This window comes from Mandrillus leucophaeus, unplaced genomic scaffold (assembly GCF_000951045.1).
Source record: "Mandrillus leucophaeus isolate KB7577 unplaced genomic scaffold, Mleu.le_1.0 Scaffold429, whole genome shotgun sequence".
NCBI classification, from domain to species: Eukaryota; Metazoa; Chordata; class Mammalia; order Primates; family Cercopithecidae; genus Mandrillus; species Mandrillus leucophaeus.
The window spans coordinates 174,713-199,673 of NW_012104576.1; the positions used below are offsets into that span (position 1 = coordinate 174,713).

General features: G+C 54.5%; 2 protein-coding genes across 4 annotated transcripts in view; one reads left to right on the forward strand and one right to left on the reverse strand.

Moving 5' to 3' along the window:
- MAPKAPK3 (mitogen-activated protein kinase-activated protein kinase 3) overlaps nucleotides 1–10,628 on the reverse strand; it is a 33,123-nt gene extending 22,495 nt beyond the window's left edge. The window contains exons 1-2 of one of the 2 annotated variants that reach the window (XM_011993230.1): nucleotides 10,533–10,628; nucleotides 9,961–10,231 (exon numbers count right to left, since the gene is read on the reverse strand). In XM_011993230.1, the coding sequence (XP_011848620.1) occupies nucleotides 9,961–10,179 (219 nt within the window). In that variant the 5' untranslated portion in view covers nucleotides 10,180–10,231; nucleotides 10,533–10,628. Of the gene's footprint in view, nucleotides 1–9,960; nucleotides 10,232–10,517 lie in introns of both variants that reach the window. The other variant, XM_011993231.1, reaches the window with a different exon arrangement.
- Nucleotides 10,629–15,872: 5,244 nt separating this feature from the next.
- CISH (cytokine inducible SH2-containing protein) lies at nucleotides 15,873–21,029 on the forward strand. Of its 2 annotated transcripts, XM_011993232.1 has the most exons (4): nucleotides 15,873–16,074; nucleotides 16,960–17,117; nucleotides 18,904–19,124; nucleotides 19,355–21,029. In XM_011993232.1, exons 2-4 carry the CDS (start codon nucleotides 17,050–17,052, stop codon nucleotides 19,888–19,890), a joined length of 825 nt encoding a protein of 274 aa, XP_011848622.1. In that variant the 5' UTR covers nucleotides 15,873–16,074; nucleotides 16,960–17,049; the 3' UTR covers nucleotides 19,891–21,029. The 2 variants fall into 2 exon arrangements, with proteins under 2 accessions (XP_011848622.1, XP_011848623.1); XM_011993233.1 differs by lacking the exon at nucleotides 16,960–17,117 and having other exon boundaries at nucleotides 15,879–16,074.
- The last annotated feature ends 3,932 nt before the right edge of the window (nucleotides 21,030–24,961 follow it).

Genomic DNA, 24,961 nt, shown 5'->3' on the forward strand with positions numbered 1-24,961 from the left:
CTGACAACACCATTTGCTGACTGGTGTGGGAGAGGCATCCTGGGGCACTCTCTGACCAGTCTCTATGCTGTCTATCTACTTGCAAGATCAGCCCCAGCAGTGGGCAAGGCAGGCCCCCCTGACCTGCCTGCTTCCCTGGTACTGCCGATAATCATTGCCCACCTAACATGTCTTCACAACCAAAATGGAGGCCTTTGCCAAGCAGAGCACCCAGGCCTTCATTTTTTTTTTTTTTTTTTTTTTTTAGATGGAGTTTCACTCTTGTCGCCCAGGCTAGAGTGCAATGGCACAATCTCAGCTCACTGCAACCTCCACCTCCCAGGTTCAGGTGATTCTCCTGCCTCAGCCTCTCAAGTAGCTGGTATTAAAGGCATGTGCCACCTCATCCAGCTAATTTTTCTATTTTTAGTAGAGACGGGGTTTCACCAGGCTAATCTCGAACTCCTGACTTCAGGTGATCCACCCGCCTCAGCCTCCCAAAGTGCTTGGATTACAGGCGTAAGCCAGCGCACCCGGCCAGGCTCTCATTTTGCAGATGAGCAGACTGTGGCTCCCGATTCCCAGAGGAGCACACACGCAGGGAGGAATGGCTGAGAGCCAGGCCTGGGTTCCAGCACAGGGCCACGTCCATAGTACGTGACCCTGGGTGAGTTACTCTGCTTTTCTGAACCTGTCTGCATCCATGGCATGGGGGTGATAATCCATTCTGATTCTGCCATGTTTGCGCCTGGCATGTAGGAGACACTCAGCAAGTGGGCACCCTTATTGCCATCCCCCAGCCCCCTGTGCCACTGCCTGCCAGAAAACATGGAGAGGCCAATTCTTCTGCCACATCCTGAGAAGGGGGCTGTTAATGTTGAGTGAGCATCTTTGGATGAGCTATGGGTCTCTTGTGGAGGCTGAACCCTTAAGAATGGGGCAATGAGTGTAGCAGCTCAAGGTCCTGGTCCCACAGGTTCCTGAATGTAGCCTCTGAGCCTTAGCAGGGCGAGGGCGGTCAGGTGCAGGGTGCCAGCTAGAGATTCTTGAGTGTTCACCCCAGCTAGTGCGGGTGTAGCTCACACTCAGTTATGCCCTCTGTAAAAATGGAAGCAGGTTGTACCTCACACCTTGAGCCCTCCCAGACTCCCACCAGCTCCTCTGGCTGGCTCTAAGGCTCTGACTCAGGTCAGATCTCAGCCCCATCTACACCTGACTGTGGCCAGGGAACCCTTGGGGGTCGTACTGTGCCTAGTCCCACACAATTGTCCCAAGCAGAAGTCTCAGACCATTGGGCTGTAAAAGGAGACCCAACAGTAGAGACTGCAGCTGAAGCTGACTTCACACAAGCCATGGGGGGGTGGTGGGGGACCTCCTCAGGTTACAGCTCAGCCCAAGAACTCCTGACTCCACTGTTCTGACTGCCAAGGCTGCTGACACCTGGTCAAGGCGGGTAGCAGGAGGGGACACTGTGAGTGGCATGGGTACAGCAGTCACTCCTTCCTTCCCCACCCCCACCCTCCCCTGGGGTGGGGGTGGGGGAGTGAGCTGCCTGCTGACCAGGATGAGTTCTCAGCACCTGACCTGGCCCTGCTCTGTCCTCCGCCTGCCCTCAGCCTGCTGGGCTGCAGAAAAGAGGCCATCAGGCCTGAAACACATGAGACAGGCAAACTGGCAAGGCCCGGGAGAGTGGGGACAGAGCAATAGCAGGAGAAACAGGTGGAAAAGGAGAAATGAGAGGGACGAGGCGGCAGAGGACAGAAATATCGCTAGTGCCATGAGAAGGCAGCAAAGACAAAGCCCTATCCAAAGAAAAAGGCAACCCTAATCCCAAACTCGCCTCAAAAACAAAAGCAATCTTTCCGCATCCCTGGCCTGTCTAGTGCTGAAAGGGCCTCCTGAGGCTCCTTGTTCCCCAAACAGGAGCCTCGTGTTCCTGCTCTAAGCAAAACCTCCATGGTTCCCACACAGCAGGATTTTAATCACAATTGCACAGGGCCTAATCCATTTAGTTCCAAAAGGGCAGGAGGGTGGGGAAGAGACCAGGACCCAGAGCTCCCTTCACACCATTCTTTCCTGTCCCTCAAGGGGCTGGCTTCCCCAGATGCAGGGTGAACCCTCATAAAAACCAATAATGTTTCACCAGCAAATGCACCCAGGCCACCCCAAATGAGAGCCCTGCCTTCTGAGAGTGTCTGCTGGCCTATGTTGTCTCATAGCATGAATGCAGGGATAGTAACAGTCACCGAGACTGGATCCTATTCCCCACCACATATTCAAACCCAGGGTTCAACTGCACCACAAAATGACGGTTTTGCAAAAGATTATGAAACCGCGTTTAGTCCAAAGTCACTTAGAGAGAATGTCGCAGAAAACATTTTAAGCTGAGAGCACTGTTCCTCTCTCAACCCCAGGTGGGGCCTTTCATCTAGGACCACACAAGATGTCCAACAGATGGAGGGAGAGCAGTAGAACTAATGTTCTCCAGGGAAAACACCAGCGCTCACAGGAGCCATGGTCTCACTGCCCTGAGAGCAGCACAGCCAGCTCTCCAGGAAGCGCTTGGTGCACACTCTCACAGCACAGGTATGCTTGGAATGTCTCTCACCTAGGGATGTCCTCAGCTCTTGCCTGTGGGCCTTCACTATTAGACATGGCAGCCTGGAGCCAAGGGAGGCTGCGGGCTTACAGAGCCAGATGTTCCAACCGCTGCCTCCACCCAGGGGTCTTCCCTGATAATGTCCCCAGTAGAGAAAGATGAGGGATCTAACTCCACTTCCCCAGGTGTGAAGCTCAGAAGAGATATAACAGACCTCTGTTGTAATGAAAACTGAGTCCTTCCCACATAGTCTGAACAACAGCCCAGGTGATCCAGGAGTCCCTGCAGCACCCTCAGCAATGGTGCTCTACCCTTTAAAGCCCTACACAAATGCCTCTTCCTCCACAGATTCCTCTGGTCCTCCCTCAGCTTCCCAGGCTTTGTCAGGACTTTGACACCGGCCTGCTGAGGTCAACCACATTCTGCCAGAACACAGGTCTGCGAGTGGGAAACTGGTACTCCACAGCAGGTACTGAATGTCTAAACCAGGCATGTTGTGACACACACGCACACACACATACACATACACACACACCCGCCCACACGCGCACACACGCACACAGGCACACACATACATCCTGTGCCTTCCTCTGTCATCCACATCCTTCTCAAACCAGAGGTCTGGATTAAACTGGCAACCTCTTCCAGGAAGCCTCTCCTAGCTGGCCCAGCCCAGATACAGTTTCCACTCGCCCACTCACCAGTCTGACTTCCTGCCCGCGGTGCTCTGGGCTCTGCTCAGCTCCACTTGTCTGAGACTCACAAGGCCTGGGAAAAGGCACATGACCTTTCTGAGGTGGCCTCCACAGTCATCGTGGTCCTTGTGTGCTGGCCTCATGGGACTGCCACCTGTCCAATCACTGGCATAGAGTTCCATACAGTGAGGAGGACTGGGCAGATGTAGGCAGACACTGGCAGCAACACTCAGGGCCCAGCTGGGGCTGCCAGGGATCCCAGTGGAGCAGAGAGGACAATGCCAGCATCTCTCCAAGGGCCAAGTCTCAGAGACCCTCCCGTGTTCCCACAGACTTGCATGAGGAGTGAGATGACTTAGATGGTAGGACTCTGGCATCAAACTGCCTAGGCTCACAGCTCAGCCCTGCTACCCACTAGTTGTGCACTTTGGGCAAGTTGCTGACCTCTGAACCTCATCCATATAATGGGAGTGATAAGAGTTAGGTAAGATAACTCATGCTGTGCATCGTTGTGCACTGTGGACAGGACCTGCTGGGCAGAATGCTGTGAAAACCGTTAGCCGTTTATGGGGGTATCAGAATCCACAGCACCAAGGCCTGAATCCTGGAGAGCTGGCATCAGCTCCTAGATGGGATGGGGAAAGATCCTAGAAGCCCCAGCAGAGGTGATCCTCAGAGTAGGCCGCTAGCACAGCTTCGAAAACAGTAAGCAAGGCCAGCCAGGCACGGTATGAACCATCTCAGAACAATCAACCTCTGCCTAAAATTCCACTATTTGCATTTTGTAGGGTTTGATGCCCTCCCCAGGATCTTCATGAAAAAGCAAATTGCCCATCCCTGGCAGTTAACACTCTGGCTCCTCAGATTCTTTCCTTCCAGGTAAGGAGCAGCACTGGGAGAACGCAGGGGGCAGTGAAACTATTTTAAGGGACTCTGTTGTACAGGGCTGCCAGGCCCTCCATGTGCCTCCTGATTTGTTGACTCTAATGGGTGGCCCTGCAGAGGCTGATCTGACCGGTCTGGAGATGGTAGGTGAGGGGTTGGTGGCTGCCAAATGAAGAAGGGCCTGGCTTGCCTGGCAGCTTCACCTGGCTTCAAATCCAGCTCAACAGCACTAGCCCCAACAGGCCAGCCTCACCCATGGAGCAGTGGGCACCATCCCCCCAGGGAGAGTGAGGCATCCAGGGTACTGGGCTCTGGATCCACTGCTTCCCAGTCTCTGCATCCATCATGTTCTATCTTTCTTTCGGCATTCTGGTTATACCCTCTGTCTACTCAGAGGTGCAGCCTGGACAGCAGGCAGTGGGCAGAAACGGCCTCATGAATGGGCATTTCCTTTCTCCCAGGAATTCCCCATGAGGTCTGTTGAGGCAGTGGAACTGTTAGATTCCAATAACAATGTGAATTCTCAGACTTTAGGAGAGGAGAAATAACATTTCTCTGTGGCTTATCTCTGAGCTGCAATCCAAGAACCCCTCTCCTGTGGAGAAGGTGTAACCTGGAAAAAGTCCAGCTCCTGATGCTCCTTCCAAAGCTCAGAAGGGCCAGAGCCTGGTTATTTTCATAAGCACTCATGAGTCCCTGATACATGCCAGGCCTTGGGCCCAGGTGCTATAAAGGTGCTTTGAGTCAAAGGGGAGTATTATGGCTTTAGGGGTCAAACAAAGAAGGTTCCATTGCCCCAAAGCCAGGAACTCTGGGCAGCTTCCTGGAAGAGGTGGCGCTGGGGCTGAATCTTGACAGATGGGAAGAAAGTCTTCAGTGCTGGAGAAGGAAAGATGTCACCTAAGGTAGAAAAGGGAGGTGGGTTGGACTGCAGAGGCTTTGAATGCCACAATTAGAGGCTCAGAACATATACAGCCAAGTCCCCAAATCCCTGTGTAATCTCAAATCCCTGTGAGATCTCCTCCTGGTTTCCAGAGCTTAGTTTCCTATCTGTCAGCAGAAATATGCCCTCTTCTGTGTTGTGCTTTGGGGCATCACTGAGATCCCACATGCAGAGCAGCCTGGCTCACGGAAGCCAACTGGCATCAAGGGGAAGGAAACTATCCCAGAGAAGGCAGCTCCAGCAACCTCCCAGATCCTGGGAACCAGAAGGAAGATGCCTGCTACAGAGACTTGACCCAGAGGACTCTGCAGGGGTCTCCTGGACATGTGGATCCACCACCCCACCACTCTACTCTCCTTAACAAAGAAGGGAAGAGGACACTGGGAGCCCAGAAGAGCTTCCAACATGTTTTAGGGGTCAGAGGGGAAGAGCTCCCAGCCCCACAGTCCAGAACACAGGGGCAGGAAAGAAGACCCCACCATTATGTCTCTGTAAGGCCTTTTATTGCTTTTCTTTCTTTCAATTTTTGAGACAGGTCTCACTGTGTCACCCGGACTGAGGTACAGTGGCATGACCACAGCTCACTGCAGCCTCAAACCCCTAGGCTCAAGCAATCTTCCCACCTCAGCCTCTTGAGTAGCTGGGACTGCAGGTGTGTGCCACCACACCTGGCTAATTTTTTTTTTTTTTTCCTGAGACACAGTCTCACTCTCTCACCCAGGCTAGAGTGCAGTGGCGTGATCTCGGCTCACGGCAACCTACGCCTCCCGGGTTCAAGCGATTCTCCTGCCTCAGGCTCCCCAGCAGCTGGGATTACAGGCGCTAGTCACTGTGTTCAGCTAATTTTTGTATTTTTAGTAGAGACACGGTTTCGCCAGGTTGGCCAGGCTGGTCTCGAACTCCGGACTTCAAGTGATCCTCCCACCTTGGCCTCCCAAAGTGCTGGGATTACAGGCATAAGCCATCATACCCAGCCCTAATTTTTTAATTTTGTATAGAGATAGGGGTCTTTCTATGTTGCCAGGACTGGTCTTAAACTCCTGGACTCAAGTAATTCTCCTGCCTCAGCCTCCCAAAGTGCTGGGATTATAGGCATGAGCCACTGCACCCAGCCTATTGCTTTTATTTAGAGATACTAAGTGCCATGGTCACTTCTGCCTGCCAAGAGGCCAAAAACCACAAGAGGGCTGGGCAGGAAATCAGGAGGGGAGAAAATTATGGCCTCTGCTACACCCCCCACTTCAAGTCATGTGACTCACTTTGGGTCCCAATTTTCACATATACGATAAAGTTTGAGGGACTGGGTCTTGGATGTGGTGGGGTAACTGATTTGTGATAAATCTCCAGGGCTGTGCCCAGTTAAAGGGAAAGCTGAAGGGTACTAATTAACTAGTTAAGCCTGGGAGAGGGCACAAGCAAGAGGTCAGGAGGAATAGACACTGGAGGACTGCCTGGCCCATACACCCTCTCCAAGAAAGGCAGTCCTCCAGTTCCTGCCAAGAAGACAGCAATGAGTGCTCGGAGTAGAATGGAGTAGAATGGCTGCACTGGCAGCAGAAGGTAGCCTTGGGAGGGAGCCACTGAGTATGACTGAGGCCAAGATGAACCTAGCAGGTGGTCAGCGGCTAAGGGAAAGCAGAAGAGGCCCAGCTCCCTGGGAGGGAGGGACCTGTTCCTCTAGGGCCTCCACAGAATAGCAACAGTTACAGGGACAGTGGCCACAGCTCTTCCTGTTTCATGAGTATTTGCTGAGTTTCAGGCTTCCTGTTAAGCACTATCTGACATCTTGCTGCAACAGAGTCAAGAGAATGAGCATGAGACAAATGGGCAGAGATGGCCTGAACAAGTTCAGGTTATAAAACAAGGACAGGCCAGCCTGGTAACCTGGGGCACATCACCAGGGAGGCAGAAAGACACAGAGCCCATAACTGTTGCCTACGCTGAGCTGGGGCAACTGAGGGGAGAGGGCTAGGCAGATGTAAGGAAAGGACTGTGATCCATCACGAGCTGGCTAAGCTCCCTGGGCCCAGGCCTGCCCATGCACTGAGGTCCCCAGGTCCTGGCCCTCCTGGGCAATGGGCAGAAGCTATAAGTGGGGAAGTGCCACCTTCCTCCTCATGGCCACAGCTACCACTCACAAGACAGGTAAAATGACTGTACCAGAGGTTGTGCTTAGCCCAATATTGGGAGATAGTAAATGCCTACTTAGCTGGGTAGTGACTTCTAGGCTTGGTCACTAGGGATACCAAGAACAGGAAGGTCCTGGAGTGGGAGCCACATCTAATCCATGTCCCCTTTGAGTGCCAATTTAGGGCCAGATCCTGAAGGTCCCACGCTAGTAGCCCCAGCCATGCTCACCCATAAAGGGGTACAGAGGGAAACCCACTCCAGGCCTGACCCAATTCCCAGTCCAGAACAAGGAGAGCACTGATGAGGTGCTATGGAAGTTCTTGCAGTCAGAAGTTACCCCAAGTCACTCATCAGACATAGCATCTATGGGGAAGGGGTTAAGTCCAGCCTTACTTATAACTGGCACTGTGTGGGCCTACAAATTCTCATCTTCCACCCCATCCCTGACTCACCCACAGCATCTGGACACCACAGGGGCTGGTCAGAGCTCAGTCTTGGCCCACAGGGCCAAAGCCTTGGTATTAAGAAGTGGGTCTCTGGCCTCAATCCCTCACCACCCAGACTGCCCTCAATCATAGCACAGGTGGAAGGGCTAAATGGTGCCCAGAGGGGGATGAAAACTCTCATTCCTCATCCCCTTATCCCCGTCTGCCCTCAGAATCCCAGTCTGCCCTCAGAAGAGTCACTTTTTCCCTAAAAGACTCAGAGAATCCCATTCCTGAGACTCTGAAAATCTCCCGCACCCCATTCGACTGCTGGGTTAGTGGGCAAAGAAGCTATACCTGGGGCCCAGCCCCACCAGCCCAACCCTGATCCTCTCCTAGAACCATCCGCATGATCCCCTCCAAGGCAGTCTCGGAGACAACCTCCTCTGTTGGCCCTAGTGGTCCTGGGAAAGACACAGAGAGCTGGGTCCAGCTCCCTGCTCAGATGCTTTAAGATCCTGTGCTTTAAATAAGTCCTGTAACCTCTCCAGACCTGTATCAGGTCCTGTACCAAGTGCTTTAAACGTATAATAATCTCATTTCATCTTCACAACAACTCCTTATCTTTCCCCATGAATAGATGCAGAAACCTGGCTTCAAGAGTCTGGGATATCATCCAAGGTCATGAAACTGGCAAACACAGGATACCTATTAGCCATATCTAGAGGACTCTGCACTTGGACTTATAATTAAAAGTTGTGTAAAGGCCAGGTGCAGTGGCTCACGCCTATAATCCCAGCACTTTGGGAGGCCAAGGCAGGCGGATCATGAGGTCAAGAGATCGAGACCATTCTGGCCAATATGGTGAAACCCTGTCTCTATTAAAAATACAAAAAATTAGCTGGGCATGGTGGCACACACCTGCAGTCCCAGCTACTTGGGAGGCTGAGGCAGGAAAATCACTTGAACCTGGGAGGTGGAGGTTGCAGTGAGCCGAGATCGTGCCACTGCACTCTAGCCTGGCAACACAGCCGGAGATGGAGCTCCAGAGAGAGACGGAGTCTCAAAAAAAACAACAACAAAAAAATCTTTTATAAAATGAGAAGGGCTGGCCGGGCATGGTGGCTCAGCCTGTAATCCCAGCACTTTGGGAGGCCAAGGCGGGCGGATCACAAGGTCAGGAGATTGAGACCATGGTGAAACCCTGTCTCTATTAAAAATACAAAAAATTAGCCGGGCACTGTGGCGGGTGCCTGTAGTCCCAGCTACTCAGGAGGCTGAGGCAGGAGAATGGCGTGAACCCGGGAGGCGGAGCTTGCAGTGAGCCAAGATTGTGCCACTGCACTCCAGCTTGGGCGACAGAGCGAGACTCTGTCTCAAAAAAAAAAAAAAAAAAAAAAACAAAACTGAGAAGGGCCTTTGCTGTACTTCTAGCCTCCAGGAGTCACTATCCCTGCCATGCTCTACCTATCCATTGGCACAAGCTACAGATGAGTAAAGACCCCAGAGATGACAGATTCAAGGATTCTGGGCATGGGGTGTGGCCCAAGGCCCAGATGTATGCCTTAAGCTAGAACTAGGTACCCAACCCCCGCATCCCCCTGATCCCCACCATGCCACCTATATCAGCATGCCAGGTCTCCAGGGAGCCTATAGTCTGAGGTAGTTAGATGGCTGGCCCGCCCTCTGCCCAGGAACCAGGGGTGGGTTGGACCAGGGCCTGTCCCTTTCAACAGGGGACCAGTGACTCGACAGGAGTCCATCAGCAGCCTCCTGAGGCTCCACAGGTGCAGTGGGCATCAACCTCATCTTCTGGCCAGCCCTGGGAGGCTCACACCACTCCAGCCCAGACAGGCAGGGGCCACAGGGAAGAAGCAGCCCCACCCAAGCCTTGGTGAGGGCTCAGCTTCCAGCAAAGGGAAACAGATCCATTCCAGTCAAAGGAGCTTCACATGGAAGGAGCAGCCAAGCTGAACAAGAGACCCCCTTTGGGCCTGAACACATGGGTCCAGCCAGAACCCCAGAGTCAGGAGTCACCCCTTCCCTGCTTCCGGGTACAGCAGCTCTAGCCATACTGACTCCACCCCTTGCTCACTGGGACACCCAAAGCTTAGCTAGACTACGCCTCAGTTTCCCCATCTGTAAAGTAGGGAGGACCACGAGCCTGACCTTACAGGAGAGTATGAGGATGAAACATGTTGCTGAGCATAGGAAGCTTAGCAGGGGCGCTAGACATAGCTTCACCCACAGGCTTCCGCTGTGGACCCTCCAGGATAGCCCAGGCCTCAGTGAGGGCTCACTGACCTTCAGGGCACACTTCTGCCCAGTGCGCCGATGGAAGCACTCCAGCACCTTGCCGTTCACACCCAGGCCCAGCACCTGCTTGGACAACTGGTAGTCGTCGGTCACTGCGTACTTCTTGGGCTCCCGCCGCCCCCCCGGAGCACCGCCCAAGCCGGGTCCGCCGGGTGCAACTGACGGGGGCACAGGACCCCCCTGCTCATCTGCTGTTTCACCATCCATGGCCCCCGCGGGGCGCTCAGAGGCGGCCCCAGCCTGGCGTTTCTAGTGGCACCTAGGGGAAAGGGGAAGAGTGAGTCCAGCCCAGACTTTTCCAACACACCCCAGCTTTGGAGCCTCTGAACTGGGCTGGGCTGCTAGCCCGGGGCAAGCTGGGAGTGAGGGACGAACGGCCAGAGAGTACAGACTTGCCGCAGGGGGCGGTGGTCGCGCGGCCGGGTACAAGCGAGCGCCGCCCGGGCACGTGTTAAGAAGGGAAGGGGCCGGGCGCCTAATGGCCGCGAGGTCCCCGGAGGAGGCCGCAGAGGGGACCCAGGAAGGCGTACCTGGCGAGGGCGTACCTGGCGGCAACGCACCTTGCTGAGGCACCAGCGAGGGGCAGGGGCGGCGGTCGCGGGAGCTGGCGGCCGCAGAGCGCCCAGGGCCGAGAGTCGCGCTGCCGGCGCCCACGTGACCTCCTCCGCCCTCCACCCCCAGCTCCTTGCGCGTCATCCCAACTTGGGGCCCCGCTAGGTCAGCCTTAAAGGGCCAGGCGGGCCTCGACTGGGTCCCGCCCCCGAGCCGGAACAAAATAGGAGGCGTGGCTTCCCGAGGGGGCGGTAACTTCCTCGGTTTCCAGGGATACCCAGAGAGGCTCCTGCACTGGCAGTCCGCTACTGTGCGGGTCCCGGGTTTTATTCGCGACCTAGAACGTGACAGTGCAGGACGTCTTCTTTCTCTTGAAAGCTCTCCTTGAGTCAGGTGTTTGCTCTGCACGCTGCCAAGTGGCCCTCCAGTATGGCTTGCTAGGCTTCCGACTTGCCTAGTGGTGGCCAACCCTCAGAGTACTCAACTTTTTAATTTTTGCCAACATGCCGAGGGAAGTGGCATCTCGTCGTTGTTGAATTCGCCACTCTTTAGCCTATGGTGGCTCTGGGCGTCTCCAGCACTGGCGACTGCCCCCTTTTGTGCAGCTCCCGCTTGACTCGTTGCTTCCCTTTGGTATATACAGCGTCCTGGGGACCAGAAATCTCGAGTTGCCATTTAGTCAGATCCGCCAACCTTTCACTTTATGGTTTGGGCTTTTGGGGTCGTGTTTACAAAGTCTCTGCCCCCCATCCGAGTGACAGATATTCTCCATTAGCTTTCTAGTTTTGCCTTGCACATTTAAGTCTCTGTTAAGCCCATCTTAGACCACGTTATGTATTTTGAGCCAGTTTTCCCAACACCGGCTGTTAAACAGCTCTCATTTCACAGATGAGGAAACTGGGGCCCCTGGGGAGAAAACAACTTGTCTAGAGCCATAGGGAGGGTGGCTGTGGCTGTCTCCTGGGACAGATCTGAGCTACTCGCGCACAGCACATCACTACCCCAATTCGGAAGCTGAGGGACCTGAGCGAGCTGGTTCACTTGGGACTGGGAAGGTTGCGGCTCAGGGCAGGGGCTCTGCGTGGGCCTCTGCTGTCATCTACAGGCCATCTACAGGACTGCAGGTACCAGGACCTCGATCCCACTCAGAGGCATCTCCCAGCCATCCTACTCCTGGCGTCGGAATTTAGGCCTAGTGAGCGCCTTCCCCTCAGCCCCACTGGTTAACACACACACACTCACGGACCCCTGGGCTGCATGTCCAGCCTCATCAGAGAAGTAGCTCTTGGAAAGATGCTCGTCCTCTGAATGAATGAGTGAATGAGTGACTGAAAGGATGCTACAACTTATTCGTGGGTGCCCACTGTGTGCAGATGTTGAGTGGAGACGGGTTTGGGGGCTCTGCCCCTATTTCTTTCAGGCGACCTTCAGGCTAGCAGTATTCAGTGAAGCAGGAGGCTCCAGACAATAGCCTCAGCTGGCCATAGTGAACACTTCTTGTAGACCAGATGCTGGGTAGGTGCTCTCCCTGGAACCCCCTGACCTTACAGAGACTGGAGGAGGTCACACTATCCCTTCTGCCCACACTACAGACACACAGGACAGAAAAGCCCAGAGAGGTTAGGTGACCTGTCTGAGGTCAGCAGCTGTCATGACAGAGCCCCCATTCCAACTCCAAAGCACAACCTCAGGGCTGGGCTCTTATCCTCAAACCATGGCCTCCTCTCCTAGTCTTTTCTGGCTCCTCGCACAGCCACATGTACAAACATACTCTCACACATGTACACATGCAGTCACACCTTTACACATGTGCATACACATGCATATAATATACATGTGTAAATACACATTCATATAACACACATGCACACAGATACACATGCACATGTGCACATACACACGCATTTATGCCCAGCTGGACCCAGGACTGATGTCCCTGAGCCCAACCTAAGAATCTGATTCAAGATCTCAGAGCCTCTTAGAAAGCCCTATGATCTGGAAGCTTCTACTGCTGGGGGCACCGAAGAAGGCTCTGCTCTGTAAAGGCAACTAGTTTGAGCCTGGTGAACCTGAGGCTGAGCAAGATGTCATTCTGGATAAGTAGAAGGCTAGGCAGCTGAGGGTGGAGGCTGGCTCCTTGCCTCAGCCAAAGGCATCTCACTGAATGTTATGTGAAGATGTCTCATTTCTTTAAAATGGAGTTAGAGTATAATTGCTCTAAAAATTTTATAATTGTATTTTTAAGCTTGTCTCTTTTTATTAAAATTTTAAATTGCATAAGTAAAACTTGCTCATTGTCATTAATTCAAATTATACAGAAGTATGAAAAGTAAGCAAAGGTGCTGCTTCTCCCCTCCCAGTCCCTATAACCAGTTTCCACAGGCACACGCATTCATAGGCACACGCATTCCCCACATGGGTCCATCAGAGAGATGACTTGCAACTACTCACTTAGCCCAGGAAAGTCAGAATATGTGGTTTTCCCTTAGTGCTCACGTTCCAGCAACCACCTGCCACATCCCCTCCACTATGATGGGAGGATTTGGCATGTGGGATGGCTAGGCCTGGTCAGGAGTGGGTTCATGGTGGCAGACTCTGCCACATAGCCCTTCTTATAGCTGTGTGTCCAAGGGGACAGAGACTTTGGAATAGCTTAAAGTGAAGGTGGCTAAATCCTACACACACACACACACACACACACACACACACACATTATGTCCTTCCTGGAGAGGGGAGGCTGCACATGATGAAAGGATAGAGGACAAATGAGGGAGACTTTGGGGAAGGCACTGCTGTGTATTCTTGTGACTCATTTTGTGATTGTTCTGGGTAGGGAGGGGCAGGGGAATCTTGCAGTAAGGTCAATCCCTGGAGTGCAGGGGAGGGTATCCTAGAAGAGAGGAATCCATGGAGATTTGGCTAGTGAGGGCATGAGAGGTGGCACCGCTAGGTGGCAGTGTGGGCCCAGCAATCAGAGCCAGGGCTTCTAGGGAGCAGCCAGGGCAGGAGAATTAAGTACTAAGTTGGCCAGAGGGACCCACAATGCCTGAGGCAGGCACTTGGGGCAGAACAGGGGCACATCACTATTCCCAGCATTCAGGTGAGGTGCGCAGTGCTGTCATAGTCACGCATGCACAAAACTAGTTGGAAGGCCAAAACCCTTGGGACCCTTTGGTTTACACATAGACCGCATAATCACTGACCTCTGTAGGAGATGCTTTCAAAGGGACACCCATGGTGCTCTCACATTGACAGGCCTGGGGGCAGAGAAGCTTCACTGAGGACCTTAAAGCTGGATGTCTAGGAGTCAGCAGATCACCAACACCCACAGAGGAAGTAGGAGGAAGTGTGTAGGCTCCTGACTTCAACCATTACTTGCCAGTTGGGAGATCTAGGGTATATTGTAACCTCTCCATGCCTCAGTTTCCACACCTGTAAAGAGGAGACAATATGTGGTAGTTGTGACAATGACATGAGGCTGCAAATTGCTGAGAGTGCTTGGCACATAGTAAGTGTTCAGTTGAATAGTCATGGTGAGGGGTAAGAAGTATAGTTTTGGTAGAGAGCCTGGGATTTGGCCCCATAAGAGACCTAAGTTCAAAACTGTAACTCTGTTGCCTGGCAGCTGCAAAGTCCTTTTGTCTTCATAGTAACGAGACAGTGGACAGTTCCTACTGCCAAGTCAGTGGTCCACATAGGGGCCCCACACCAGGCTATCCAGGTATCCCACCCCTCAAGGTGGGTTATAGGGTATCCATCCCCTCTACCCTCATTCCAAGAAACTGGCTTCTGACCAACTCAGGAGGGGGCTGGCAAAATTGCACTGATGAAGCCTGGCTTCCCTTTAGGAAAGCTGCAGAGAAGTTACTGCCCTGAAGTCTGAAACTTAAACCATTTTTCCCCCAGTTTCATAGGGTTTTGCTTTCAGGTCTCTTGCCTTCTGCCATTCTGGGCAGAGCAAGCTGAGCTCTGTCTTCCCTGGACACTATCGTTCAGGCCCTTCAACACAGCCAGGGGTCTGTCATCCCTGCCCAGGATCTCAAAGCTAGCCTCCTTTCTGAGGACCCTGGGTGCACACACTGGGAGGGGGTGGGGGGTAGGGAGTGGACCTGCGACCTCTCCAAATCCCACAGTTCTTCCGGCCCAAGGATTTGGAGGAGAGTCACACAGACCCCACATAGATGCTCCACAGTGAATCCAGTGAACTGAAACAGGTGGAGAGGGTCCTGGTAGGAGTGTGGGCTTCTGATTCAGAGCTGGGATCAAGCTCTTACCCTGCCATTTCCTAGCGTTTGTTCCCTGGGGCTGTCTTCCGTCTGCATAACGGGAACAACACCAGTTGTAGAGGATCAAATGCAGCAAGTACTCCCTGTAGATAAGAGCGAGTGTTACTACTCTGCCCCACCACCCTGCCCCAACCTCTACTACCCTGCTCCCAGATTATCTCCCAATGTTTTGAGCTGCAGGACTCTCTCTCTCAGCATTTTTTTTTTTGCGGGGGGCGGGGGGCACCAACCCAGAGTCCGGGCCATCTGGGGCTGTCCCTGCTTGCTTCCTTCAATCTGTAGTCTCTTCTCCCCTGACTGGCCGGGCCGGCCAGAATTTGAAAAGTTGGGATGTGCTTTCTCCTTCAACTCTCAAAGAAAACGTTCTTGTCTGGATCTTTCTGGCTGTGGTGACCGCCAGCTTGACCCCAGTGGACTCACTCATTTCTGGAACCGTCCTCTGCACCCCACCCTGCCCTAAGTCCCGCTCCAGACCTCACCCCATGCCACCCAATCCGACACCCGACACACAGAGTCCTAGGGTCCAGGAGCGGCCGTCCCAACACCGGGCGTTTGCCCACGCCGACAGACCTCCTTGGAGGAGTCGCTAGCAGGGAGGACGACGCCGGGACTCCGCCCCCTGCCCTGCCAGGAGTTCCACGGCGAGATAAGAGGGCTGTTCCCCAACGACGCAGAATGCCAGAAGGCAATCTGGGCGCGGGTTGCTGAGCCCGGGCCCCTCCTTAACTTTCCCCACCCGGTCTTTCCCTGCTGATCTCTCCGTCCTACCCTGCTGGGTAGCGTCAGCCCCGGGTCCACGCGCTGCTATTGGCCCTCCCCGACCGCTCGGCTCCACCTTCAGCGTCGCGATTGGTCGGCTCGCAGGGCCCCGCCCCGTTTTCCTGGAAAGTTCTTGGAAATCTGTCAAAGTATTTCCTTTCACTGCCCAGGGCCCCAGACCCGGCCACTGCGCCCGCGCACCCCGCCCGGGCCCCACCGCTCAGCCTGCGGTTCTAGGAAGACGCCGCTTCCGGGAAGGGCTGGGACGCGGCAGACAAAGGATTAGGCAGCAGCTCGCCCCGCCCCGCTCGTCCGGCCCGCCCCACCTTGCCCTCGCAGGCGGTCCGCGCCACTGCCTCTCAGTCCCTGCCCTGCGCCCGCGCGCCCCGGGAGCGTACCCTGCACGCGCTCCGCGCCCACTGGTTCCCTCCCGCCGCCGCCGTCCAGCCAAGTCCCTACTCCGGAGTCGCCGCTGCCGCGGGGACATGGTCCTCTGCGTTCAGGGGTAAGCGCGGCTCTCTGCCCCCGCCTGGCCACCAAGAGGGGCGCACGGGAGAACAGGGGCCATGTGCTAGCTGCCGGGCATTGGGAGGGCTTGACGGGCCAGAGGTGACTGAGCGCGGACAGACCTCGGGAGCGAGGCTCTGTGTGGGGCTCTGACACTCCTACTCCCCACCCCCACACACTCACCCCAATTCCCACTGTGGATTGGGAAACCGGGGGCTGGCTGGCTACAGGAGGAACTTACGGGGTGGGCTCAGCCTGGGTTCTCACTGGAGCAGATGGACACCAACGGCAGGGCGTCCACCAAGATGTGGCCAACAATCCCAGATCTTCTTCTGGGCCCAGAGCACTCTACACTAGCCTGCCGGCTGCCCTGCCTGCTAGTAACCTTGGACCAGCCCCTAGCCCCCTCTGTCCTGGTGTCCCCTCTCCTGCCCCAGGCTAGCAAATAGGCTCTTTTTTCTTTTTTGGGAAGACAGCCCGAGATCCTTGCCTTTCCTCAGGCTGGCACCTGATGGTCAGCAACTCTTGGGAGCAACCCTTTCAACCAAAGGGTCTGATGCTGGCCATGGTGATCTGACAGGAGCTCAGGGAGCTCCAAGGAGAGAAGAAGAAGGTATAAATGGGTGTTCTGCACTCAGGGAGAACTGGGTGGCTGTGCTTATCACAACTGGCCTGGTGCCAAGTGAGGGAGGGTGGAAGGTGAGGCCAGGGAAGAGGACATGAAGGTGCTGGGAAGACTACTTCTCCCTTGCTGTCTCCAGCAAGTTCCTTCCTCCTGTCTGCATTCGGGGACTCCTGAACACCTGCCCCACCACTACCTTCCTCCCCAGGAGCCTCCCCCTGCATTCTGGGGTCCCATAGGCTCTTTCACTTTTTACCCTAGCTAAGCACCCCCTTATAAGCTCAGGGCCAGTGTTGGCTGTCGGGGAACAAAGTTTTTAACAGACTGCTGGGCTCCAAAGCAGGCACACACATGTACCTAGAATACACCAGCCACTGTCCCCACCATGATGACACAGCCATGGACACACCCCTGCCCAGGTACACAGTCACTCACCAGGAGCTTGTGGTGATCAACACAGCTATTCATACACCCAGCTACCACGTCAGCCCCAGAGGTGCCCACACCCACAGGTGGAATCTGTCTGAGAACCGGCTAAGCTATCTGGACATGGCCACCCACAGAGGTTCCAGCCTGACTGGCTAGCCACCAACCGTGCCCCTGGGAAGGTAGCTCTGGGCCCCAGCAGGCAGGTCATCTCAAAATTTGGCCTCCAGTTCTCCAAGAGGGATTTCCGAGCTCCCACAGTACAGCCAGGGTAGGTGTGGAACAGTTTTTAGCAGTCTGTGGTGTGCCAGAGTTGTGTGGCCTTTCTCACTGTGAGTGGTCATAGGGCCATGATTTATTAGAACCTAGAGGGTCACCTATAACCTACACAGGAGTCAGGTCTGGCTCCTGCTACCGGCTCCTGCCTACCCCTCCCTGCCTCACAAGCAATACTGGCGCTGTTTGCCCATGCTGTCCCCTCTGCCTGGGGTACCTTCCCCCAGCTCCTTCCTTTGTCCTGGAAGACTCAGCTCAGGAGCAAGCAGACCCTGACTCCCCCACGACACCTGCAGTTTTATGACTTTGCATTATAATTACTCTTAGTGCCATCTTCCCCAGCCAGTCTGGTTGTCCTTGAGGGCAAGGCCATGGTTTCATTATCTCAGTGTCCTGAGGCCCAGCCGGGGACTAGACCCAGAACTGAGGCTTGGAGATGTATTTTGCAAGGAGTGAGGGAGGAGCAGCAGTCTTCTTGGGGAAGTAGAGCCAGTCCCTGCTGCTTTCCCAAGGAGGAAGCCCTAGTATCACCATGCTGGGTGGGCTTCCCCTAGGAGAAATTCCCTTACTCAGAATTTGGTCGGTTTAGTTCCCTCAACCCCAGCCATCCAAGAATATGGTGTTACTGACCCTCTCAGTGTATGGGTTCGTGGGACCCTTTATTTTGGGAAAGAGAAACTGAAGCCCAGTGAAGAGCAAGCTTTGTACAAGATCATAGAGCCTGATAGGGCTGGCTTGCCAGGGTGGGATCTGGAGTGTGGGCTAGGTCCCTGCTATTTGGTGGAAGCTCATACTGACAGGAGGTGAGACTTGCCAGTGCCTTTAGAGGCCACTGTCCACCCCAGACCCTCCACTGGGAGAAGCAGAGGCCAGGATAGGCTGACTTGTATGGGTAGGGGATTATTTCAGTCTCTATGTCCTGGCTAGTGTGGACCTAGGTCCCTCTGAGAGACACTCCTATCCATGGGGAGGTAGCATGTGACCTCAGGCAGCCTACCATAATCCTGGGAATTCTCTGGAGGATCCCACATAGATCTATTATAGGATAAATCTACCTGTCTATCGTAGATCTATCGCTCAACTAGGACTGTTCATCAGTGGGCCACTTAGTTAGCCCACCTCAGCCAGGAGGGCACAAACATGAAGCTACTTTGCACTGAATCCTATCAGTGTGGCAAGAACATTAGAAATGCCTATAGGGAATGATCTGTGTTTTTGGTTGATGTAAAATAGAGAGCGATTAATTACTGTTTAGTAAATACAGGGCAGTGGAAAAGAATCTTTCAAAAGAGGATCCCCACATGGAAACAAGGGGGCTTTTGTGATGACAAGTGGGGAATGAGATACTAGACTAACTGAGCCCATGGCTGGGTAGAGGGGAAGCTGAGGCTTACAGTGAGATGGGCCAGCCAGAGGTCATGCAACTAGTCTGGGGCATAGGGGGGTCTCTGGAGATGGGAGAAGCATGGGTCCTCCACTCACTGCTCATCCACTGCTTTCTAGACCTCGTCCTTTGCTGGCTGTGGAGCGGACTGGGCAGCGGCCCCTGTGGGCCCAGTCCCTAGAACTGCTCGAGACAGTCATGCAGCCCTTGCCTGCTGGGGCCTTCCTGGAGGAGGTGGCAGAGGGGACCCCAGCCCAGATAGAGAGTGAGCCAAAGGTGTTGGACCCCGAGGAGGATCTGCTGTGCATAGCCAAGACCTTCTCCTACCTTCGGGAGTCTGGTGAGTCTGAGGGGGGAGGCAGGCCTTTTCCTGGGTGGTCTGGTGGAAGAAGCTGAGTTCTGCCATTGAGTCTGGTTTGCGATGCATAGCCCTGCCCAGGAGAGTCTGATGGGAGAGGCACAGCCCTCTCCAGGGAAGTGTGAAGCGAGAGGCACTGCCTTGATTTACCCTGGATTGGTACCCCCAGCTAATTTCCACTATGTCCCTTGTCCCCCTCTGCACTTGCCTAGGCTGGTATTGGGGTTCCATTACGGCCAGCGAGGCCCGGCAACACCTGCAGAAGATGCCAGAGGGCACGTTCCTAGTACGTGACAGCACCCACCCCAGCTACCTGTTCACGCTGTCAGTGAAAACTGCTCGTGGCCCCACCAATGTGCGCATTGAGTATGCTGACTCCAGCTTCCGTCTGGACTCCAACTGCTTGTCCAGGCCACGCATCCTGGCCTTTCCGGATGTGGTCAGCCTTGTGCAGCACTACGTGGCCTCCTGCGCTGCTGACACCCGAAGCGACAGCCCCGATCCTGCTCCCACCCCGGCCCTGCCTATGCCTAAGGAAGATGCGCCTAATGATCCAGCACTGCCTGCTCCTCCACCAGCCACTGCTGTACACCTAAAATTGGTGCAGCCCTTTGTACGCAGAAGCAGTGCCCGCAGCCTGCAACACTTGTGCCGCCTTGTCATCAACCGTCTGGTGACCGACGTGGACTGCCTGCCACTGCCCCGGCGCATGGCCGACTACCTCCGACAGTACCCCTTCCAGCTCTGACTGGGCCGGGCACCCTGCCCAGCCTCACCCAGTCACACCCTGGAGGGGACATCAGCCCCAGCTGGACTTGGGCTCCCACTGTCCCTCCTCCAGGCATCCTGGTGCCTGCATACCTCTGGCAGCTGGCCCAGGAAGAGCCAGCAAGAACAAAGCATGGGAGAGGGGAGGTGTCACACAACCTGGAGGTAAATGCCCCCAGGCCCCATGTGGCTTCATTACACTGAGCCATGTGTCAGAGGATGGGGAGACAGGCAGGACCTTGTCTCACCTGTGGGCTGAGCCCAGACCTCCACTTGCTTGCCTGCCCTGGCCACCTGAACTGTATGGGCACTCTCAGACCTGGTTTTTCAATCCCCAGGGTCGGGTAGGACTCCTACTGGCAGCCAGCCTCCATTTCTGGGAGGATGACAGGCAGAGGAACTGAGGTCAACCATGACTAGTGACCCCTTGTTGAGGGGTAAGCCAGGCTAGGGGACTGCACAATTATATACTATTTATTTATTTATTCTCCTTGGGGTTGGTGTCAGGGGTGAACCAAGCCCACCTCTATGCCCTGAGCCCTGGTAGTCCAGAGACCCTAACTCTGCCCTGGCTTCTCTGGTTCTTCCCTGAGACATGTTGCTGGAACCAAGGCAATCCTGGATGTCCTGGCACTGACCCACCTGTCTGTGAATGTGTTCACTCTCTTCTGCCCCCAGCCATACTTGGGGAGGATGGACAACTACAATAGATAAGAAAATGCAGCCAGAGCCTCAGTCCCCAGCAGAGCCTGTGTCTCACCCCCTCACAGGACAGAGCTGTGTCTGCATAGAGCTGGTCTCACTGTGGCACAGGCCCTGGGGAAATGCCTGTGCTGTCAGGAAGAGGGGGTGCTGGTTTGAGGGCCGCCGCTGCAGTTCTGCTGGGTCTGCTTCCTGCCCAGGAAGGTGCCTGCACATGAGAGAAGGAGAGAAATACACATCTGATAAGACTTCATGAAATAATAATTATAACAAAGAACAGCTTGGTGGTCTTTTCTTTTCCACTGATATTTCTGTAATGACATTATACCTTTATTACCTCTTTATTTTATTACCTCTATAATAAAATGATACCTTTCATGTATGGAGCCTTCAATGGGGCCACTTTTGAGTTGTGTACACAATGTGTCCCCTTTGATCTTGTTATCATTAGCCCTCATTTGATATCTGGGCTAGTGGAGAGGCCCGGAAACCCTATGTGGCTGAGCAGTCCCTGCTGGGGACTCACTGAGGAGTGGAAGAGACAGGGAGCAGCCTCTTCTGTCGTCTCCCCTGGGTCCCCTTGGGAAATGGGAGCTAGGAGACGAAGGCCAGTTAGACTGCCTGCAGAGTGATTGTCCTGGCCACTACCAGGCGGGGGCTGGGGGGAGGTTGGCAGAGGGGCACCAGCCCTGAGAGATGTGTAAACAAGAAATGCCAACTCCAAATCACAAGTGGAGAATATCCAGGGGGAGAGAGCTGTGGACCACTCCTGGGTCAGTGTCTTGAGATGAGGAAGCCAGTAGTCAGATTAGGGCTGGTTCTCCCGGAAGAAGGTACAGTGAGTGCAAAGGCACCGAGGCATGACTGGGAGGCCCGTGTTCCTGACACAGAGACCTGAGGAGGGCTTGCTCTGCAGTGGGGCAGGGCAACTGAATCGGGGTAGGGGCCAGTGAGCTGGCGGAGTCTGGCCTGGGGCGGGGGTGTCTGGATTCTGGTCCACACTGGTTGGAATTGGGGCATCCTTTCTTCTCTCTCAGGGTTCAGCACACCAGAAGTGTGTGGAAGAGCAATTACAATGAAAACACCCTCCTTTACCAGACAGTCTGACTTTGGAACACTATCTGTTGCAATCTCCCTATGTCCTGAAGTTTTCTGCACCTTTGCTTGAGGGCCCCACAGGAAAGCTTCTCTAAAGCTTTCTAACCTTTATTCTGGAAACAATCCTAACCTTCCTGTCGTCTCAGCCCTCAAGCAATTAGAAGTCTTAGAGTAGAAGAGACACTTGTTGGCAAGTTGAGAGCAAGAAGGGGTGAGGAGTGACAGGCTGATGACAGGGAGGGGTGAGGACGAGGATAGACAGCAAGAACCATGGAGTTCACACAGGACCCTGGGGACATGGAGGCTGTCATGGCAAAGAACAGGCCTGACGTTTGGTGAGAGTGGGCAAGAGGTGGGTGATGGAGGGAGGGCTGTCTTTCCTGGATGTGGCGCCCAGACCCAGGTGGCCAGCCACGTGCCTTCCCTGTTGCTGGCGGCGGCCTGGGCACTTGGCTGTCTGTAGGGCCAGATGGCACACTTCCTTCAGGTCACCATGACCCAGCCAGGGGTATTTGCAGTTCCTCATTCCTTCAGTCTGAATTTCAGCTGCTTCATTGCTTCCAGAATACCTGAGGTAACCCCTCTGTCTGCTTCACCCCAGATTTGTCACCTAGTGGACGGGTAGTGGACACAGAGGGGCCAGTGTCAAGCTCTTCCTCACCTGGTGCTGCAGCCTGGACAGAAAGCTGCTGTGGTGGAAGCACAGAAAACTGCTTTGTCCACAGAGAGAAAAGCCTCAAGGTGCCTGCCAGGTGCTGGGCATGGGCCGAGGGCTTACACCTCATACAGCACTCACCACAACTGTGGGAGTCAAGTCCAAATATTACCCACGCTCCACAGATGAGGAAACCGAGGCACACAGCGGGGAAGGGGCTGACCAAGGCCACTCAGCAAGTGGGGCTCAGAGCAGAGCCAACCCTGGGGGGTTCTGACTGACCTTTTGTCCTCTGGATTACTACATGAGATAGGGAGAACAGGCATGGCGGCTTCCAGGCAAGTTGCTCTTGGATGCTGTTTTCTATCTCCTGGTCTCCCTGCCTGCTGAGAGCTCTTGGCCACTGGCCTGGCCACCAAGGTCCTGTTCTCTTCACCCTGGCCTCAGCTCAAGCCAGGGCCCAGCTCCTATCTGGGGAGGGGCTGCCAGCTACTTCTGACTCCCAACATGTTCCAGGTTCCATCTTTTCTTGTTTCTCTACCAGGGTAGCGAATGATGCCTGCCCAGACCCCAATCAGAGATTCAGCCTAACAGATACTGAAGATCCGCTGGCCAACATGATCACCACTGGGTGGTCCTGGCCTAGGAAAAGGGGCACACATGTTGACACTAGCCAGGAACAAAGGGATGAGCTTTCTGGTGGGTGCAAGGACCCTGCACAACATACAAACAGTAACGAAGGTCACACTTTACCGTTAAGTCCTCCAGCAGCACACGTGCTCCAAAGGCACCAACTGGGCCAGACTCCATCTAGGTCCTGGGGACAGCAGGGAACAAGACAGACACGGTCCCCACCCTCATGGGCTAGTGGGAGAGACAGAGAGTGAACTAGTGAACAAATGGGTGCACAGGACAAGCTTTGAGAGTGTAAAGACAGAAAAGCAGGGGGGTGTGGGGAGAGTAACTTTGGGTACAGGGACACCCTACAGCTGGGAGGGCGTTGGGGATAGCTCTGCAACTTCGGGTGGCACTGAGCCTGGAGACCCAAGCAAAGAGCAGGAGCTGGTCATGCAGACAACGTGCAGAAGAGATGTCCCAGGTGAAAGGAACCACAAGTGCAGTGGCCCTGAGGCAGAAACCTAGAGCCCAGAATGGCTGCCCAGAAGGGGCGGGAAGGGCAAAGGAAGCAGGTGGATTTTATTTGAGGATGGCGAAGCACCTCTTCAGAGCCTAGCAGGAGAGTGCTGTGATCTGAACCTCATTTCTAAGGGAGGTATCTGTACTCATGAGGGCCTGGAGGCAGGAGGCCAGAAAGAAGGATCTGGAGGGTAGAGTGTGGGAGCAGGGGCAGGAAGAGGTGAGGGCAGCAATTCTGTGACTCTGGATGGGGTTCCTGCTCCACTAGCAGAGGCTGTCCTCATCTACAGCTGGAGAGGGAAGGCTCAGAGAGGGATAGTGAGAGGCAGAGCCAGAGTTCACATCCTGATTCCAGACCTTGTTTATGTAACCACTGCTCTATTCTGCCTCCAAGGGGCTGGCTTGCTAAAGCCTAGGCACCCACAGGTTCAGAAGGCATGCAGAAGGGTGGGGAGATTCAGGAGGGCTTTCTAGAAGAGTTGGTCTAGGGGCTGGGCCCTAGAGGATTCTGTCTCCAGGTGGGAAATGGGTTTGGAGATTGATTCTGTGTGGTGTCCCTCCCTGGATTCACAAGCCTCCCTCTGGAATGACCTTGGGACAGAGATGCTACTAAGCCATCCAGGTATTTCTTGTTGCCCCCAAGGAGTATTTGCTGGATACCAGCCCCCTTTAAGCCACGCCACTGGGGTATCATTGGTACCAGTGTATACATCTCACTAGGTCCCTGCACCTACACCTTTTAATCTACTGGACTTTTAATCTACTGACTGAGCAAATCTCTCCTGGCCAAGTCTGAACACACATCTGAGTGGGGCTGGGGGCCATGACTAGGCCCACCTCACTCTCAGATGGGGACCCTTCCATCCTGCACGGTTGCCCACAGTGAAGTGGAAGGTGAGGGGCCGGGGGCCTAAAGGCCTAGAGGCCTGACTATGAAGGCAGGAAGACTCAAGGTCTGTGCACAGGACATCCCCGACTTCCTGGGCTCTCATAAAGGCCCTCTTCCTCCAGGAGAAGTAGGCCCTGTGCAAGCCTGGGCAGCCTTTGACACCAACCTGCTAGACCAGTTTTAATATAAAGTAGGCTTGAGCTTTGCCAGAAATTCAACAGCCTCTCATGGTGGATGCGTCCTCCCTACCCCTCCCTGGCTCACGTGGAACACCCAAGGGGTCACTCCAAGAGTCACTCTGGGGCAGCAGGCTGGAGTTCCCACATCTGAGACTCAAGCTAGAGGAGGTCCCTGGAGGTTTAATTTTGGTCAGAATGCAGACCTCAGAGTGGTTGGAGAGTGGCTAGGCCTCGATGCTGGAGAATGGAGAGTGAATGGAAACTGATGCTCTGAGCAGGAGGAGACACAGCAGGCCCAGGGCAGGGGAGCTTTTGTGATGTGGTCAAAGCTTCCTGCTCAGTGGAAAGACAGTTGCTTCCATGACCCGGGCCTCATTAAAGCAGGCAGGGC

Coding starts and splice junctions, on each gene's coding strand:
- CISH (XM_011993232.1), top strand. CDS start 17,050: ATGTACCTAGAATACACCAGCCACTGTCCCCACCATGATGACACAGCC. Junction 17,118..18,903: donor ATGGACACACCCCTGCCCAG/GTACACAGTCAC, acceptor ACTGCTTTCTAG/ACCTCGTCCTTTGCTGGCTG. Junction 19,125..19,354: donor CTCCTACCTTCGGGAGTCTG/GTGAGTCTGAGG, acceptor GCACTTGCCTAG/GCTGGTATTGGGGTTCCATT.